Below are 16,877 nucleotides of genomic sequence, written 5' to 3'. Positions count from 1 at the left end.
TTTCTTTACTACTTCTCATCTGCTGCAGTGGGTGCAAGTCAGAGCAGATTCTGAAAAGTCACTGTTTCCAAGAAGCCTTTGTGTTCTTAGATCATTTACCCTTTGAATCCTCAAGCAGGATGGTATTGTAGTGACTGCTGTGACAAAACTGTGTGTGACATCTGGGAACAACAGAGTCCATTGGGGAGGAACAAGTAGTCTTTTCCTAATCAAGAGGGAGATATTTTAATATGGATATTTGTATGGTTATTGCATCCAATGTGATGTCTGAAATGTAAACTATAATGTGCTGTTAATATAAAATAGCTATCCTGGGGGCTGTTAGCAAGCGTTTCCAGTGATTTAGAATTAAAAGATTGTAATGAAAAAAATCCAATCTCAAACCACAACAAACCTCCTCAGTATAACATTATTGTTATTTTAAAAGTAATGCCATAACTGCTCCTACTGAGACTAGTCACTTTTACTGTGTTGTTGTCTTCCCAGTACTGTTTGGTGTATGTGGGATTATGAAAAGAAGGAAGGGTGCTTGGGACAGGTGTTTCTTTTCTTTTAAGTGCCATCCTTTATCTGAGAAGGAGCTAGAGTGAGACAGCCTTTGTTTGGTTACTCTTTTCAGAAAAGCAAAACTCTTCCTCACAATATTTATGGTAGCTTGGCTCTGGTATGTATGTATGAGCTGTGACAGCATCCTTGCGTTAGCCAGGCTCCATTCCCACTCCCTCGTGAAGGAACATTAGGGAACCAGCTTTTAACTGGAGCCTGTTTAATATGGCAAAGCTGGGAGATGCAGGTGTTCACAGCCCTGGTATGAAATGTGGTGTTTGTATTAGTGTTGTGGTAGCAACGGTCCTTTTAACGAGGGGGTGGTAATTTGGTCCAAAGCCCCTGTTTTCAGCTGTCCTCCTTTTGGAATAACCACTTTTAACCTGTTTCTGAGACTTGTTGCTTAACTAAGGCTCAACTTCAGAGAGGACCAGCAGCTCTGACCTAGACTTTGTCTCCCTAACCAGTACTGAGCATAATGACTTCATTTGGCTAAAGAAGAACTGTGTTTGATCAAAATATTTTTCAGAAGAAAGGCATCTTACCTTGGTTTGCAAACCTCAGGAGGAAGATTTGGGCTAACACCTTATTTCTCTTCTAACTGTTCCTCTGTTCAGTCCTCCCTGTTTAATGTGAGTTCTGTGTGTGCTATGAACCTTCTTCAGCTCCTGTTTGCTGATGAATCAACTGCGCCTTTCTGTACAAGCATGAGGAGCCTCTTTGTGCATCATCTGTCTGCCCTAGTGAAGAGAGTTACCATTAATGGCTTGTCACTTCTAAAATCTTCTGGGCAAGTTACACATTCTGGGTTTGAGTACTCATTAGAAGACACTTTACAGGGTTTTGACTGACTTATGTAGAAATATAATCTCCATTCTGCCTCTGTAGCCTTCTGGAAATACTCTTTTTTAATGCCAGCTTTTTGAGTGAGATTAAGAATTTGATTTTTATTGAAGTATCCAAACTGGCTGTAGTGAAGATAATTCTGCTACCTTACCTGCCAGGTGCTTTCAGCAAAGGAGGTCTCTGTGCACAAGGTTCCAGTGAAAGCAGTGACCCTACATGGAAAGTTTTTAGCCATCCAGGGTGCATTCATCCAGCTGTGTCTAGTCCAGCAGTCATCCAGCAGTCACGTCATTTCCTCAGATCTATGAGGATTCATGGATTGCTTGTAAGGATCAGAGGTGAATAAGAAGGAAGAGCAAACCTATTAGTGTCAGGCTTAAACACATCAGGGGCTCGGTACATTTATTGGAAAGAGCCTGGGGTTAATAGCTCAAAGATTATTGAACATCACTGGTCATGTTCAGCTGTTTCCGTTTAGAAGCACTGAGGAGGCAGCAGCAAAAACGCTGTACCTGATCTGAAAGTAACCAGGCCTGGGTCTTGTCTTTGGAGTTTAGGTGGAAAGTCTGTGAAAAGCTGGGATCTAACAGAACAGATATGGGATTGGTTCTGGCAGAGGAGGCCATTTCTTCTGTAGCACAGGAGGTAATCCCTATGCTTTCAGATGCACAGATTCCCAGTTCAGTTTTCTGTTGGAACAAATTCCCTGAGTAAGGACAATTGGTCATTCAATTGCTACTTCAAGACTGGGCAGGATGCTCTGCTGTCCAGATTGTACAGGTCCATGCCAGGATGGTTTTGCCCATTAACTGGTTTTTATTATACTTAGGGTTGAAATGGGATTTTCATTCAAATATCTTGTGTTCTGTCAGCTATGGCTTTACAATCTAAACCAGTCACCAGTGGGGCATCGAGTTTCTACTTGATGCTTGATCAGTGATGTCTGTTTTAAGCTGGAAGAAAACATACTTGGACACTGTCTTCAGGATCAGGCATTTAAACAAACAATTGGCTTTCATCAAAATGTTTATTAAAACTTGTTTTAAATTATTGTTAAAGAGCATGTAAAAATAACAACCATAATGTTGATATTTTACTTCCCAGATCAGGAAGTTAAGGTCCTTTGAGGGTCTTTTATGATGTTTGTGTATCATACATTTAATGCATATGTAACAAGGGGGAATCCCATTTTTTCTAGGTCCATGCAGGGTCGGCTGCATTGCCAGGGAATGGGACTCTGTACTGCACATATGACTAGATGATAGACTGAGCCAATTGTGTATTTGTTTTACTCTGTGTCTGTGATCAGGACTGCCCCGTTCTAGCTGTGTGCATTATGCCATGGATAAGCTGCAATAATGTTGGAGGAAACAGAAGAGTGCAATATCATCAGATTCTTGAGTCTGAGATGCCACTTGTAAGAAATGCTTAATATGTCATGGTTGGATTTTTTGCTGCTCATAGACAGAAGGATCCTGCTCTTTGGAATTTGTGTGATGAGCTCATGCTGGCCAGCACCTCTGATCATCTGAAATAGAGTAATTGTATCCACTGAGCTCCTGATTTTGTAGAGTCTTATGCAGCTTTCCAGTCTTCTGATGTACAGCTTCCCTACATTTTTGGTGTGATTTGAGAAATTTTGGGTGAAGTTCCCTGCTCTGTTATGTATGAGGTCAGCCTTAATGATCTATCTTGGCCATAAAAAGAAAACAAATCCTATCACCCAGGCTTGCCAGCATCTGGACATTTTGCTGATACTGTGTGTGGAGGTTATGCTTTTGTGGACTCTGGAAAACTTTACTGAAAAACCATTTTGAAAATCCATAAGGAAATGTGTGACTGGGGATTTAGGTAGTCACAGCTGGAGTATCATGGTGCTGCTGGTGGCAGCAGTGTGTGTCCTCCAGCTTGGGGGAAGCACAGTGATTTTAGCACAGAGCATTTAAAATGAAATCTGTATCTGCTGCCTTCTTTAATAACCACATAAACTCTTCCAGCATAACCCTTCCAGTGCTGCATCTTTAGAGAAGTGTTTCCTTTCCTAAGATATATTTGATGTTGTTTGCTGCTTTACATATAGAAAACATACTAATTTAGGACCCAAACCACATCTCACACTCTCCAAAGAAAGACTGGGAGAAAAAAAAAATGCAGGCAGAACTTGAAGGGGCTGAAGGAAATGAACTCCTGCTGCAGTTGCACACTTGCACACATCTGGTGCAATTGAAATTTAAGAGCTGAAGAGATCCACATCTGACCATGGTAGGGTCCAAACATTACTGTTGACACTGGTTTTCTTTTTGGATAGGTACACTGGCAGAGTCACTAGCGTGTGGAGCCTTGTCAGCTCTCTAATCTAATAGACTGTTCTTGCCCAGACCATTGTGTGTCAGTATTTTATGTACCAAATGTAGCCAGGTTTAATAATCAGCCATTTTCCTACCTTCTGCCAAACTTTTCCCCTTTTTTGTCACAATTTAATGTTTGAGTCAAAATCTGCTATGGTAACAAATTATATACATGTTAAAAACTGAAAATAAAGATGGAAAGAAGAGTCACAAAAGGTAACAAGAGTTCAAAGCAATGTCATTTGAGTTTTTTATTTTTCAAGACTTGAATTCAGCCCCATTTTAAAATTGATTTTATTTCTGTTATGTATTGTGAAAAGCTTACAAAGAAATGGATACTGCTTGAAAGCATGAATGTAGCTCTTTGTATGTAAAGCTGTAAAAGTATTCCCTGTACAGGTCTGATTTTGATTTATTTGCTTTTTAGTTACTAAGGAATAATTTGTGGAGCTTTTTTGACTTATATTTTCTTATTTGGAACAGTTGCCTTCAGGTGGCACCTGTTTAGGTTATTTATGTTTATTTCTAGCAACTCTATAGATTATATATTACCAAAAAGTTGTTTCTCTTGTTTTTATTTAAAGCATTTTTTAAAGAGCCCTTCTCCTGCCTTGCTGGTGGCATCAGTTGTTGCTGTCACGTACTGGGTTATGATGCTGAGGACAGGGGACCTTGGAGGAGCATCTCTGGGGAATTATCTGCCTGGCAAACACCAGCACCAGCTAGAGGGGTGCTTAGTCACTGGGAGGGCATTGGAATAGGGTCACCCAGTGTCTTTGTGATTTTAATATTTAGTAGGTTGTTTGTTATTCTGTGCTGATTTTCATCTCACTCCAAAGTACTTAAGTGAAACATAAACATTTTGGAAACTGAAACCTGGTCTAGGTTCTCCAGCTGTGCAGGTGGCATGTTGGTTGCAGGAAGGATGCTGGTAAAGCCTTGTGTGTCCCAGGTATCAACCACTTTGGTCATTATATCCTGAGCTGGAGCAGTTTCTGCCCCTGTCACGTGCAATGAGGGATGCCATCCAGACCTGGTGTCTGCTTCACTGGGAGTTGGGCTCTTCTTCAATAATTTGATTTGGACATATGCATAAGTAATGGAAATAACTGGGTGACTTTAACAATAAAGACACAGCCTAAAGTAAATGTAAAGCTTGGTGCATTGCCAAGCTGCCAGAGTCCAGTTCTTCCACAGGTCACAGGGCACCATGTTCTCTAATCTCTGCTTTTTCAGTCTGTTCTTAATTGTGTGGAGGAGCTTTGACATGATCCCAGCATTCACTGGAACTGCTTATGTTTTGGGACGTCCCAGGATGATGAGTGTATCTTGGTGAACAATGGTCTAAGCAACCTATTAAATTGTAGTGTATCCTCCTCCCTGCCTGTGTTTACTCCTAACTTCTGCTGAGCTGATTAGAGGCTTGGCAGGAACTGTATGGTTATGCTCTAGATACACTTTGGATACATTATTGTCACAGTTGAGGTATTGCAAAAGCTATGTCGTTCCAGTCTTTATCCTACCGAGGTACCTCTTTTGATTGTGCAATATCTGTGGCTAATTACACGGCAATTGCAGTGTGCCACCAGCCACCCACAATTCATTGTCAGCTCCTTGGGGATGCAAATGAAAAAGGAAAGATAATGTTTTCTTTCTTCAGTCCAGTGATTTAGCTTGCCTCTGTTTTTTTAATCCCCTGTTCCTTCAGGTAATAAAGCCAGATGGTAGTGACAAAGAAACAGAAGTCACACATGAATCAGATGTCCCTGAGGATATGCTGGGGACTTGCGTTCCACAAGAGACAGCGAAAGGCGATGCTCAGAGTCCGGATGTCATTATAGAAGCTCAATTTGATGATAATGATGCAGAGCATGGACAAGACCACTTGCAGGATATGTTGACTGATGACATTAAGAACCTTTCCCTGGATACTGGTGAAAAGGGTGAGTAGATCAGATTGCTGATTTTAGGCCTTTATTTGAGCAAACCGTTGAAGTGTTACTTGCTTGCCTCGCTTTGCTGCAAAATATAAAATACAGGCATAAGAGCTTAATGCCTTATCACTTCTATCCCTTTCTGCTAAACTCTCTTCATGGTTTTGAATGGATATTGATGGCTGGGTTTCATGTAGCTTTGATTGATGCAAAGTAAATCTGCAAAACAGGAGTCACACCTTTAGATTTGCAATTCTTGGGGCTGTCTGGGGACTGCTGGTTGCTGCTCAATTCAAGATGCTGCTGTAGCGGTTTCCTTCCTTGCAGCTTGGCTGGCCAATCTGTGTGTCTCAGTTTGGGGATAAGAATATATTTCCTTGGGGGCAGTTAAGTTTGTTGCTGTTTTCAAACAGTTGAGTTATGAGCAACTTTAAGATTTGGTCTGTTTAAAAAGAAAATTGCACTAAAACCTAAAGCCAATTATGTGATCTGTTTTGAAGGCAAACCTATTTTATTCTGAATCTGAATTCCATCCTAAGCCATCAAGTGTTGCTTAGGGCAAAATAAAATAGGCTCCCCTGTCCCAAAACTAACGCTTATGCAGCTCTTTGCATGTCCTTTCTAGTACTAAATCCCTTCCTGAAGAGCTGTGTGTTGAAAGGATTCTGACAATTGGCACATTTAACGTGTGCCTTCAGCTGCTCATGGAAGGTTTGCCAGGGCAGATATTCTGGTGTGTTCCTGTCACTTGCCCCAGTTATCCAGAAGAGGTGGCAGTAACTCAGGACCAAGTGGTTGTTGGACTCTGACAAATCTTGGTGATGGTTATAAAGCTGTCCTACTTAATACCTCGTTTTCCTGAGATATTTGAAGATGCACAGACCCCTGCCTGAACTGTTGGTAGACTTCCATTTTTCACACTCATTTGTTAATAAAACAGGAAATAATATTTGAATGGAAGTGTTGTAGTTTTTATGACAAAGCACTGGTTTCACCTCATGACTGGACCTGCCACCTTACCAGTTTGTGATGCTATTTCCTTCTGGATATCTCCACTGTTGAGTTGCTGCCAAGGCACGTGAACCAACTCATATCTTGTTGTATTCCTTTCCAGGATGCAGGTTGATTTGGGAATTACTCATCTTGTCTGTGGATGTTGTACACAGGTGGTTTTTAACCCCAGCTGTTTTGCAGTCTATTGCAGCTGCACACCACTGGGCTGCTTTGACTCAACAATTCTCCTGAGTCACTTGTTGTGTCTGTTGCATCTTTGTTGCTTCTGATAGCAGTGCCAAATTAAACATTGTACAAGTACATTCTAATTTGATACCAGCATCTAAAATAAATACAGGCTTGAGCCAGTATTTTACTTTAGTTGTGTGACTGTTCTTTAGTTTAAAGAGTTGATGAGAGGTTTTTTTTTTTGGTGCATCATAGTTCCTCGAGATGCTCTAGAGTGACCTGTGTTGGAAGTTATCATGTCATCTCTCAAAATCTGTGCCATCTGAGTGGGTTTTGCCATTTGATTTTGTCTTTGGAGAGTATTTGTAGGACAAATGTGAGATCAGCTTATTGTCTGCACAGTTGAATTCCAACTTTTCCACTGCAGTTGCCTAAGCCAACTGTTTTCTTTTGTTTTCAAGGTCTTTCCATGTTGATCCTTAATAAGCTTTGTGGCTGGTGTGAATGTGCCAGTTAGATTTCTGCTGAGTTTGTGTTTTGCTATCACCTCTTTTAATATTTGCTTCAGCTTCTTTGGCCATATAACCCATATAGAGTTTTCCCTACTTTCTTCTTTCTCTGCTTTTTAATACCATCCCTTTTTTATACATATAAAGTTTACGATGCTGATTTTTCTGAAGGTGTTTTTGAGTAGTTGATGATTGCTTTGGCTTGTTTCCTGTCCTTCATACAATTTCTCATATCATCACTTATCCAGATTTTCACTCTTGCCTGGAAAACAGCTATAGTTATTCTAGCATCACTGATAACTGTCATGAAAAAAATAAAAAATCATGGCAAATTCAGCCTTCGCAGGTGTGGCTCAAAATGCTTTTTTAAAAGCACCAAACATACACATTTTCAAGGCAGAACTGGACCTCAGAGGGTAAAATCAGTTGAACTTCCTGAGGCCATGCAGTGGCAGGTGGTGCCAGTATTGAGGCAGAGAGCACTGGAGGGCTGGGCTGTGGTGGGTGCAGGTGCCCTTCCCTGGGTAACGTGGGCCTCTCCTGGGAGAGCTGCTGGCTGCTGCTGCCAGCTGAACTTCCTGCACAGGAGCCTTTTCTTCCATGTTGCATCCCTTCTGCTGGAAACAGCTACTGCAGTAAAGCAGAGAGGTGGATGGGAGCTGGGATTCACAGGGGATTTCTTCCTGAGCCACCAAACCCTGTGCTTTACTTGCTTTCCCTGGGAGCATTGCTTTGCAGGGCTTATCACACGGTCCCATTGCATGGCCTTGTGCACAGAAGGGAGCAGGAGGAATTTTCTGTGGCCAGCACAAGTCTTAAATGAACACTTGTGATGGGCTTTCTTCCTTTTTTGGAAGGTTTTTTTTGAAGGTTTCAAACTGGCCAAAGATTCTATCAAAGATACTATATTCATGAAACAAAATAAGGAAACAGTCTATCATGTTCTCATGTGCCCTTTATGTATGTATTTGCTTACATATAAGTGTGTATGTGTATATTTATAAAAGATCCATATATATATAAGACCTACCCAAAATTCAAACTAAATGAAAAACCCACAAGATTTCTGGAGGTGAAAAATATCCATAACTACAGTAATGGCATCAAAAGGACATTTTACTTATTCTGGACCGAAAACCCAGAGCCAGGTTGACACTGTGCTCAAATCTTTGTTCATGAACACAAGCCCTGCAGTTTTCTGCTCTCAATTGCAAGATGCCTTTTGTCCTTCCTGATGTAGGAGTTGGATTGCACAATATCTCTGCTGGCTCATTTGTTCTGATGCCCATGGTCAGAATGAACCATGAAGAATAAAAGTAGACGTGTCATTTGAATAAGAGCACTCTGGGAGTGCAGACTGTTTTGATGTCTTTTCTTCCTTGGCCTGTGTCCCATCCCTTCTCATGGCATTGTTCCTCTTCAGAGCACAGTCACCCTCTCCATCTCTAGTTACACGCTGGGGCAAAGAATTTTGGGGTTGGCCCTTGCTGTCAGAAGCTCTGAAGCATGAAACATTGTGTACACTGATTATGGCCTAGATTTGAGGACTGAATTTCCCTGAAGTCATTGTACCTTGGATTTCCTCTGCCTCTGTGGGGCTTAGGGCAAACTGGTAGAAATTGTTATTATGCACAAGTCTGCAGCCTTAGACTCAGATGTTGGATCTGTCTTCACTAAGTGCTGCTGTTAAGAGAGCTGTGCTTCCTGCCTTTCTATTCCTGAGCCCCCAGAAGGGATGGGATAAGCAAGAGGGAAGTCCATGGAAGTGAAGAGACCATTGCATTCAGCCTAATTCTCAGCCCATGTACTTTCTTCTGCTCATAAAAGTGGGTCAGTCTTGCTTTGCTCAAGGACATTTAAATAGAAATTCATAATTGGTTTCACTCTGCCAGAAGATGTCCTGGTCAAATGAGTTTGCTCTGCTTATCTGGACTTTTCTTGCAAAGAGTTGGGGTTAAAGATCATCTTTGAAAAGTCTTTAGTTGAGGAAGTAACAGCCATTCTTCTCTCCAGCACCTGGTTCTACACAAAGACCAATATTGTCCTGTTCCACAGTTAAATTGTCTGAATGTTAAGCTTTGGTGTTGCAAAGTTGAAAATGTCTTTTTGTCTTGGATTTTCAGCTGTATTTCCAAAGTGTAAATATCTATATGATGAACAAACTTTATGCTTTTTTTTTTTTTCCTTAAAAAGACAGTAAGATTGACCACCCTGAATAAAGTTTCTCAGCTTCCTTAGTAATGTCCTTCAAACACTCTCTGGGATTTCTGTGCCCTACTGAAATGTGGGCAGAGAACAAGTCAATAGCATCCTGGCAGTAGTCTGTACCACCAGTGTGTACACAGAAAAAATTCATTCCCTGTAGTTCTTGGTACTGACATGCAAGTCCTCTGTGTTGTACCCTGAGACCTCAGCTTAGTCTGTGTTACTGCTGTCCACAGAACTCATTCACCAGTCAAAATGACCTTTGCCAGGTCTGTAATTCTTACTCCTCATTCACATTGAGCACTGCAACAGAGGTCGTGTAACTTTTATCACTTACTGCTGACCTAGAATACATTACTTCTGTGACTTTTCACTGCAGTAGGAGGATTTTCTTTATATTCAATTTCAATATGTAATAAAAAGGAAAGTTTGTATCTCTCAACCTGGGAAAAGTGCAAAATGTTCTGTACAGAATAGTTTATGATACTGTATCCCTACACAGACTGTGAGTCACTTGAGTTTCCTACAAATGTGAGCTGTCTCTTGTTAAATATTAGAATCAGATTTCTCTGATAAAGAAACATCAGCAATTGAACAGTAGCAGCCACTTGTGCTCATGAGAGTGGCAGCTGTTCTCATAAAAGTGCCTCAGCCCTTCTTTAGCAAAATGATATTCAAATAAAAGTTTGTAAAACAGTGTCACTATGCCAAAAGCTATCCTTGTCAAACTCGTTTGCTCGGCTTTTTTCAACTCTTCTCACAGGAGATCTTACTCCACCAGATACACAAAATATCCTGCTTCCCACGGGGGTGGAAGTCATCAAGCTGGTGGACTGGCTGCCCTGGCAGCAATCAGAGAATTGTGTTTGTTCAGGATTTCCACTTACACCTACCCTGCTGCAAATCAGAGCTTGGATATGTGAATGTCTGAAGCTTGCTCATTGCCTTGACGTAATGACGTTTGAACAGAAATAGCTCATTTACAGGCAGAGTAGACTCACATGAACTGAGTAACCAACGCACAATGGGTAGGGTCAACAGAATTTGGAAGCTGCTGCAGAATTTGCTCATGTCTCCCTGTCTGTTCAGCATTCACCAGGTGGAGAGGTTGATCTCTGTCAAGTCAAATGTGACTGTCAGTCTCTAGTAGTCCTGATAAGATCAGAAATGATAACCTAAAATTGCACGGTGTCCACACTGCTGCTGACTGGAGGCTTTATTCTGAGTATTTCAGGATTGCTTGACTTAACTGAAATGGTGGTGTTTGATAAGTTCACTGTATGCTTGTGTAATAATGGCATCAAATCTTTCCTTTCTCCAGGTGATGTTCTAGGGTCAGTGCTTAGAAGGATCTTTCTAGCAAAATAGAAAAATGTATTTATAATGCAGAGTTTAGTCTCTGTTTTGCACTTCTGCACTTCTCATGCACTTCCATGTCCCCTCTAGTGCTTTTGTGTCCTCTCTCTCCATTTAAGCTTGACAAGGTGCCTACTTGCCTTTTGTGCCTTCCTCTGGCACCTGGGGTCCTGCAGTTACCAGTGTCTCAAATTGGCCCAGGCAGAGTTCAGAGAGTTACTGCTATTCCTCTCCTTGGCCAGGTCTGGTGGATGAAATGATGGTGACAAAAATCTGGATTATCTGCTGAACCTCTGCTCTGCTCAGGCTCACCCTTTCAATTTAGCAGCCATGAAGTCTGGCATATTTGGAGTCCACCAACCTCACTGGCTGCTGGAAGGAACAAGTGTTCTTCTCCCTCCTCTCCAGAGGCTCCTGTTCACTCTGAGTGCTTTTAAGGAGCTTCACTGTTCTTTCCTAGCCTGCAGCCTTCTGGAGATGGATCATCTCCACCACATAGCTCTTAAAATTTCTAGGCCACAGCAGAGCGAAAGCTCACCAGGAAATCTTCTCAGTTACATGGCTTTTAATAGAAATCCTTGAGGTGGAACTGTCAAAAATCGGATCAGTTTCACTCCGCTGAAGCCTGGAAAGCCAGCAGAGAAGCTGGAGCAGTTTCAGCTGCTCGAGACAGCTCTGTATTAGCTTATCCTAAGTTCATGTTTGTGGGTCTCTGCATCTAGCTCTTCTGGTTGTTGCTATAACTTTTCTTATATGACAGCATACATTTCTAGGAGAATAAAAAGTATAGCAACTGAAGAAAAGTGTTCTACTGGTATTGAACAAACTGGGCTTTATGGTTGCATTGATTAAATGCTATAGGCTGAAAAAGCTCCTGTTATTCTTTTGGTGTAAAGCTGAAGCCTGCAGTGGAAGTTAATGTTGGGAAAGTTCCTTACACTGTCTTCCCTAGCAAGTTATCTTGACCCCTAAATGACTCCTTAAGTACTGGAAAAAATAAATTACTTAGGCAATTAGGTAACAGGAATTAGATTAAGTTCAGCATATTACCATATGTTCCTGAGTTCACCTATGTTTCTCCTTTGAGTTACACGTTTAGGTCAAGTGAATGAGAGGGCATGATACTGAGAGTGAATGGTGGGTGTGGAGATAAACAGAGTATGGTCATTGTTAGCAGCAAGATTTCCAGGATGGAGCAGATTACCATTCATTCAGCTAACATATTTTCCATGGAATAGTAATACTGGACACAGAGACTTTAGGAACAAATGCACCTACAGGAAGGAAGAACATTAAGTAAATAGGCAAAATATTCAACGGAATTCTTTTTGCAACATTTTGATTTTGCTTGTTATTAATGTAATAGAACTGTATTTCTGTGGACTGCAGCACCACCTGATTTTTTGTAGGTTTTATTCTGTTACAGTAAGGCTTCCAGTCCCTCTGCTGAGTGCTTCTCAAGGACATGGGAGGGCCAGGAGGTCTGTGTAGCCATGCTACGGTTGTGGCAATGTTTTGTGGCTACTGAGACAGCTACGATCTGACCTGCTGGGCTAGAGGGCAGCTTCCCAAAGTTATGTTGGTCTGTGCTGTGGATCAGACTTGGAGGGTTCTAAGGAAAAGCGACACTCTTGTCTCATCTTTCTGCCATCTCCTCCATCCCTCCGTGTGGAGGTGGCTAAATATAAGTAAATAATTACATGCTTGGCTGCCTTGCACGTCTGAGGGAGCCAGCTGTACTCACCTCTTCACACTTCCTTTGCTCTGCTACTGCAGATGCTTGTCTGTGCTCTACACATCTGTTATTAAGCCTTTCCTCTCCCTCTCTGAGGGTCTCTTCCTGCCTGTGCATCTCCAAAAATCTTGATGCTAATCATCTGAGTCTCCCAGTCCTCTCTTCAGCGTGCCCTTGGGCAGGCAGGTGTGCGTGCTCAGGTGTTAAGACATGAGCAGCTGTGGCAGGGTGAGTTTGCTTAAATGAGTATTCAAAAATAAACATCTCTGAGGAGGTTAGTCCTGTTCATTAGGCACACAGCTCTGTGATGAGACAGCTCAGGAGTGCTGCATGGTTTGGAGCTGCTCTGCTCCTTACTGCAGAGCCCTCTTCCATTGCACATGGGAGCTGTTAGGCTGATTTTGGACAGGCAGCATGTGTTAAATTCCAAGGCTGTTGGCTTAACAGTCTTGTCGCAGTGAAATATCTGTCTTTCCTCCATCACAGGTGGAAAGCTCTGGGTGGGGAGGTATAAATACAAAGTACCACTTTTTCTGTGGTACTTTGCTAGGTGACCCTACTTATAGGGTGTTCAAAATTGATACCAGTTTTGGATAGTACCTGGTACCAAGTGAAACTGCATTTCCTTCTTCCCTACCTTTTGGTAGGTTTGTGTTCTGAAGAAGAAAACTGCTCTGTTCCAAGAAACCATCAGTTGAAGAATGTGAAGAGTCCTTGTACTTTCTTGTAAACAGCAACATTTCCTTCTTGTTATCCCTAAAAATTAAGATTGTAGCATAATAGTGTAGTCCAGAGCAAATCTCTGGGTACGCATGTATCACTTTTGGATTGAAGGCAGTATCATTTCCTAGTGTCTATTGTGTGCTGATATAGACAGAATTGCAAAAACACATCATTTGTGCATGTGACATGCAGTCCTGGAGATATTTATAATAAAACAGTCTGTTTTACACACTCAAGTATTTGGTACTAAAATATAATATCCTGAAAACTGCTCCTTGACGCAGACGTCAGAGAACCTGAGTGCTGTTGCTTCATTAATAAGTTGTTGGCTTTGCCTCTGAAAGGTTTACAGCTCTGCTGGTATCTGAGCACTGAGCTGAAGAACAGTATTTTCTGATGGGATTCTTAAATACTCCCATGTAGAGTAACCCAACTTCTCAAGTACATTTTTTTTCTAGTTGAAGTAGCAAACATTGAAGTATTTTCTTAAAAAACTTGGCTTTTTCCATTCAGGGAGGGAGATTTTTTTTTTCAGTAAGTTGTGTTTGAGATCTGAAACTGTGATATATTTTCATTTGCAAGTGGATATTGCATCTTTAATTGTATTCTTTTTGGACAGAATTGCAAATTTCCACAGTGACCAATGCAAACCTAGTGAAAATAATTTTGGATCTGTCATAAGAAATTAGAATTCTAGTCTGATGAGTTTTGGTCCACTTTGGACACCTTTTAATGTGATGGTAATTGATTTCTAAAATGAAATTCGGGGGGCTTTAAAAAAAAAAGTAATGTTTGACCTAGGAATGCCTGTCAGGCAAATCTAAGTGTGTATTGAAGCTGCCTAAATGGATCTCTTACAGAGGGAGGCAGGTTCCAAGTGTCCTGGATCTGTTCATTGGTAATAACATAACTAATTTGAGTTGCTTTTTATGTCTAGTGCCTAATTTTTTTTTAAGTAAGACGATTACAGTTTTGGTTTGTCAGATAATCGCTGAAAGGAAAACACTGAGATTATAATGCAGTTTCACTGGATCCTGGTTGCTGAAGTGTGTTTTCACTGTAAGATAAGCTTATGAAGTACTGCCCAAGCTAACATAGTAAATCTTTCTCAGAAAACATGTCTTTGCCTAGGGTGGAAATATTGAATGGTCATTGGATAACCACTGCAGTAAAGGGGTCAGAATAATTCATTTTTAGTTTGGCACAATGCAAGGAGTTTCTTCCCACTTTCCCAGCACAAAATCCTGCTCCTCTCGCAAGTTCTCCCTCCTTTAGGATTGCCTCCATGCTTCTGCCCTGTTGTGGGAGATGTTTTTATCTCCCAGCTGAGATCTTCTAGACCACCAGTCTCTAGTGGGGCCCTGTTACAGCCCCTCTGTGCTCAGCTCCACTGAAGGGGAGGAGGATGTGTAGTGAAGGAAGGGGATTGTCAGAGATGTATTCAGGGAACTTGGGTATCATGCTCTGGTGGTAGATTATTGCTGCTGTGACTGAGATTCCTGTGCAGTACTTTGACAGTTGAGCCAGGTGGACATTGGATCTGGGTAGCTGTCCCTTCTGAGCTGAAGGTTTTGTCACTGGGATTCCTCATGGCTGATGCTCTACTGCTGTAGACCCCTGAGCAGTAGATGTAGCCCTGATACCAACAGAATTTTAACTTCAAAAAGAGGAGCTACAAGCTATAGGGAAGTCTACATCTCTTAGCTCCAGGAGTACAAAGTTCCTCATGTCTCTTCTTCCCTGTCCTTTGTTTCAGGAGCATTTGCTCTTAGTAAATGTGTGTGATGGTATTTAAGGTACTGAAGTTGGTTAAAAAAGAGGGGTAAGATGTAGATGGCTGGGATTAGCTTCCTTTTTTCTTTCTTTTGATGGAGTAGTTGTAGATCCCAGACTCTGCCTGCTGGAGTCTCTCATAATCTGAGGATTTTTTGGGAGGGATGCTGAAATTGGAGAGACCACAGAAGAAGACACTCTCCAGCCAGCCAAAGGGCCCTGGTTGATGATGGCCATGAAGGAAAAGACAAGTTCTCTCATCTGCCATGGTGGGAATTTGGGTGCTTTCTGATATCTGTACTGGGTTCACATGGGGCTTGTCTTCAGCAGGAAGGGGGGCAGTGCCCCAGCCCAGGCCCAGGAAGACCCAGCCACCCATTTGCTGTTCTCCTGTGACAGCTGCATCCTGGTGCTCCTGTGCTTTTGCATGTGTGTGTGTGTGACCTCCCCAGGACATCCCTGCTGGCCTCTTTTTAATAGAGAAAACTGCTTCAGTGAAAATTTCTAAGTGACTTTTCAGAGAGATGGGCATTGGAAGGATAAGTGGAAAAAAGGCAGTGCTAACAAGGACATGTTCCTCATGTGGCTCCGGGTGCTTTTTTCATTCTTGCCTGCTGAACCTTGAGTCACTGCTGCTGTTCTGCTACGCTGGGAGAGCAGTGAATGCAGCTCTTGCTTTTTTCCAAAACATGTTTAGTTCTGGTTTCTCTTCCCACCAGCGTGTGCTGTTCCTTGGGGAGAGTTCACTCCAGTAAAGCCCAGGGCTTGTGGCAGGTGTGCCTGGAGGCATGACCTTTGGAAGGCTCCCAACTTCCCCATGTCCTCTGCCCCGTCCAGCTTTCCTTTGTTCCAGATCATTTTGTTCTTTGCCCAGGCTGTCTTTAGGATTGACACGCCATAAACTGATTGCTTGAAAATTTATAAGAAAACAAAATGGCTCCTGGCTTTCATTTTTTGCTAAATGATTGCCTGGTATGACCTTTAGCTGGCAGAAACCTTAGAGGAGGTAAGAAAATCAGTTAACCTTGGTATTCCCCACTTTTTAACTGCTTACAATTTTACAGGCAATTTTTTTCCCTACCTTGTTTGTCACCATGAAGCTCTGGGTGGTTTTATCCTGTAGTAATGCTGGTTTTGGCAAGTCTGAGTTCATTTCAGTAGAAGTAAATCAGAAATGGTTTTGCTGCTTCTATTATTGGGGTTTTTATAAGAAAAGTAGCTTTTTATTTAAACCCCTAAATACCTCTCAGCATTACTAGCATTCATTCTCCTCTCAGCATTACTAGCAAGTCAATGAAGATAAAATAAAAGTAAAGTCACTTAGAAAAAGATCTCTGGGGAGAGGAAGAGCACATCAGAAGGCAAAGCTGAGGATAATTAGCAGCATATGAGAATCAGAGTTTGTCATTAGAGCAAAGCCATCATTGTCAAGCGACTGCTGGGGTAACACTGCCTGGAGGCAGTGTAGTGTCCCTCTGTGGGGACACAGCCATCTGTGAACGTGCCCTGGTGGTGGTGGGGCATAGCCAAGCCCTTGGGGACGCTGCTGTCCCACTGCCCCCCTTCCTGAGCAGCAGCCCCAGCGCTGCAGCCGCCCCTCATGTCACCTGCAGCCCTGCTGGGCTCTGTGGGACAGACAGGCATCAGTGGGGACCAGGCTCTGCGTGTCACCACACAGCTTCTGCAGCCTGTCTCATGTGGGTGACTGCCGTTGGCCTCC

The 16,877-nt window shown here is 42.2% G+C and overlaps 1 protein-coding gene across 3 annotated transcripts in view; it reads left to right on the top strand.

Moving 5' to 3' along the window:
* The window catches only part of DIS3L2 (DIS3 like 3'-5' exoribonuclease 2), a 179,853-nt gene that overhangs the window by 51,904 nt on the left and 111,072 nt on the right, over positions 1–16,877 (top strand). For all 3 annotated transcript variants that reach the window (XM_064385523.1, XM_064385524.1, XM_064385525.1), the window contains one exon: positions 5,449–5,683. In XM_064385523.1, the coding sequence (XP_064241593.1) occupies positions 5,449–5,683 (235 nt within the window). The remainder of the gene's footprint in view (positions 1–5,448; positions 5,684–16,877) is intronic.

This window comes from Passer domesticus, chromosome 11 (genome assembly GCF_036417665.1).
Source record: "Passer domesticus isolate bPasDom1 chromosome 11, bPasDom1.hap1, whole genome shotgun sequence".
NCBI classification, from domain to species: Eukaryota; Metazoa; Chordata; class Aves; order Passeriformes; family Passeridae; genus Passer; species Passer domesticus.
This window is presented reverse-complemented; position numbering and strand designations above follow the sequence as displayed.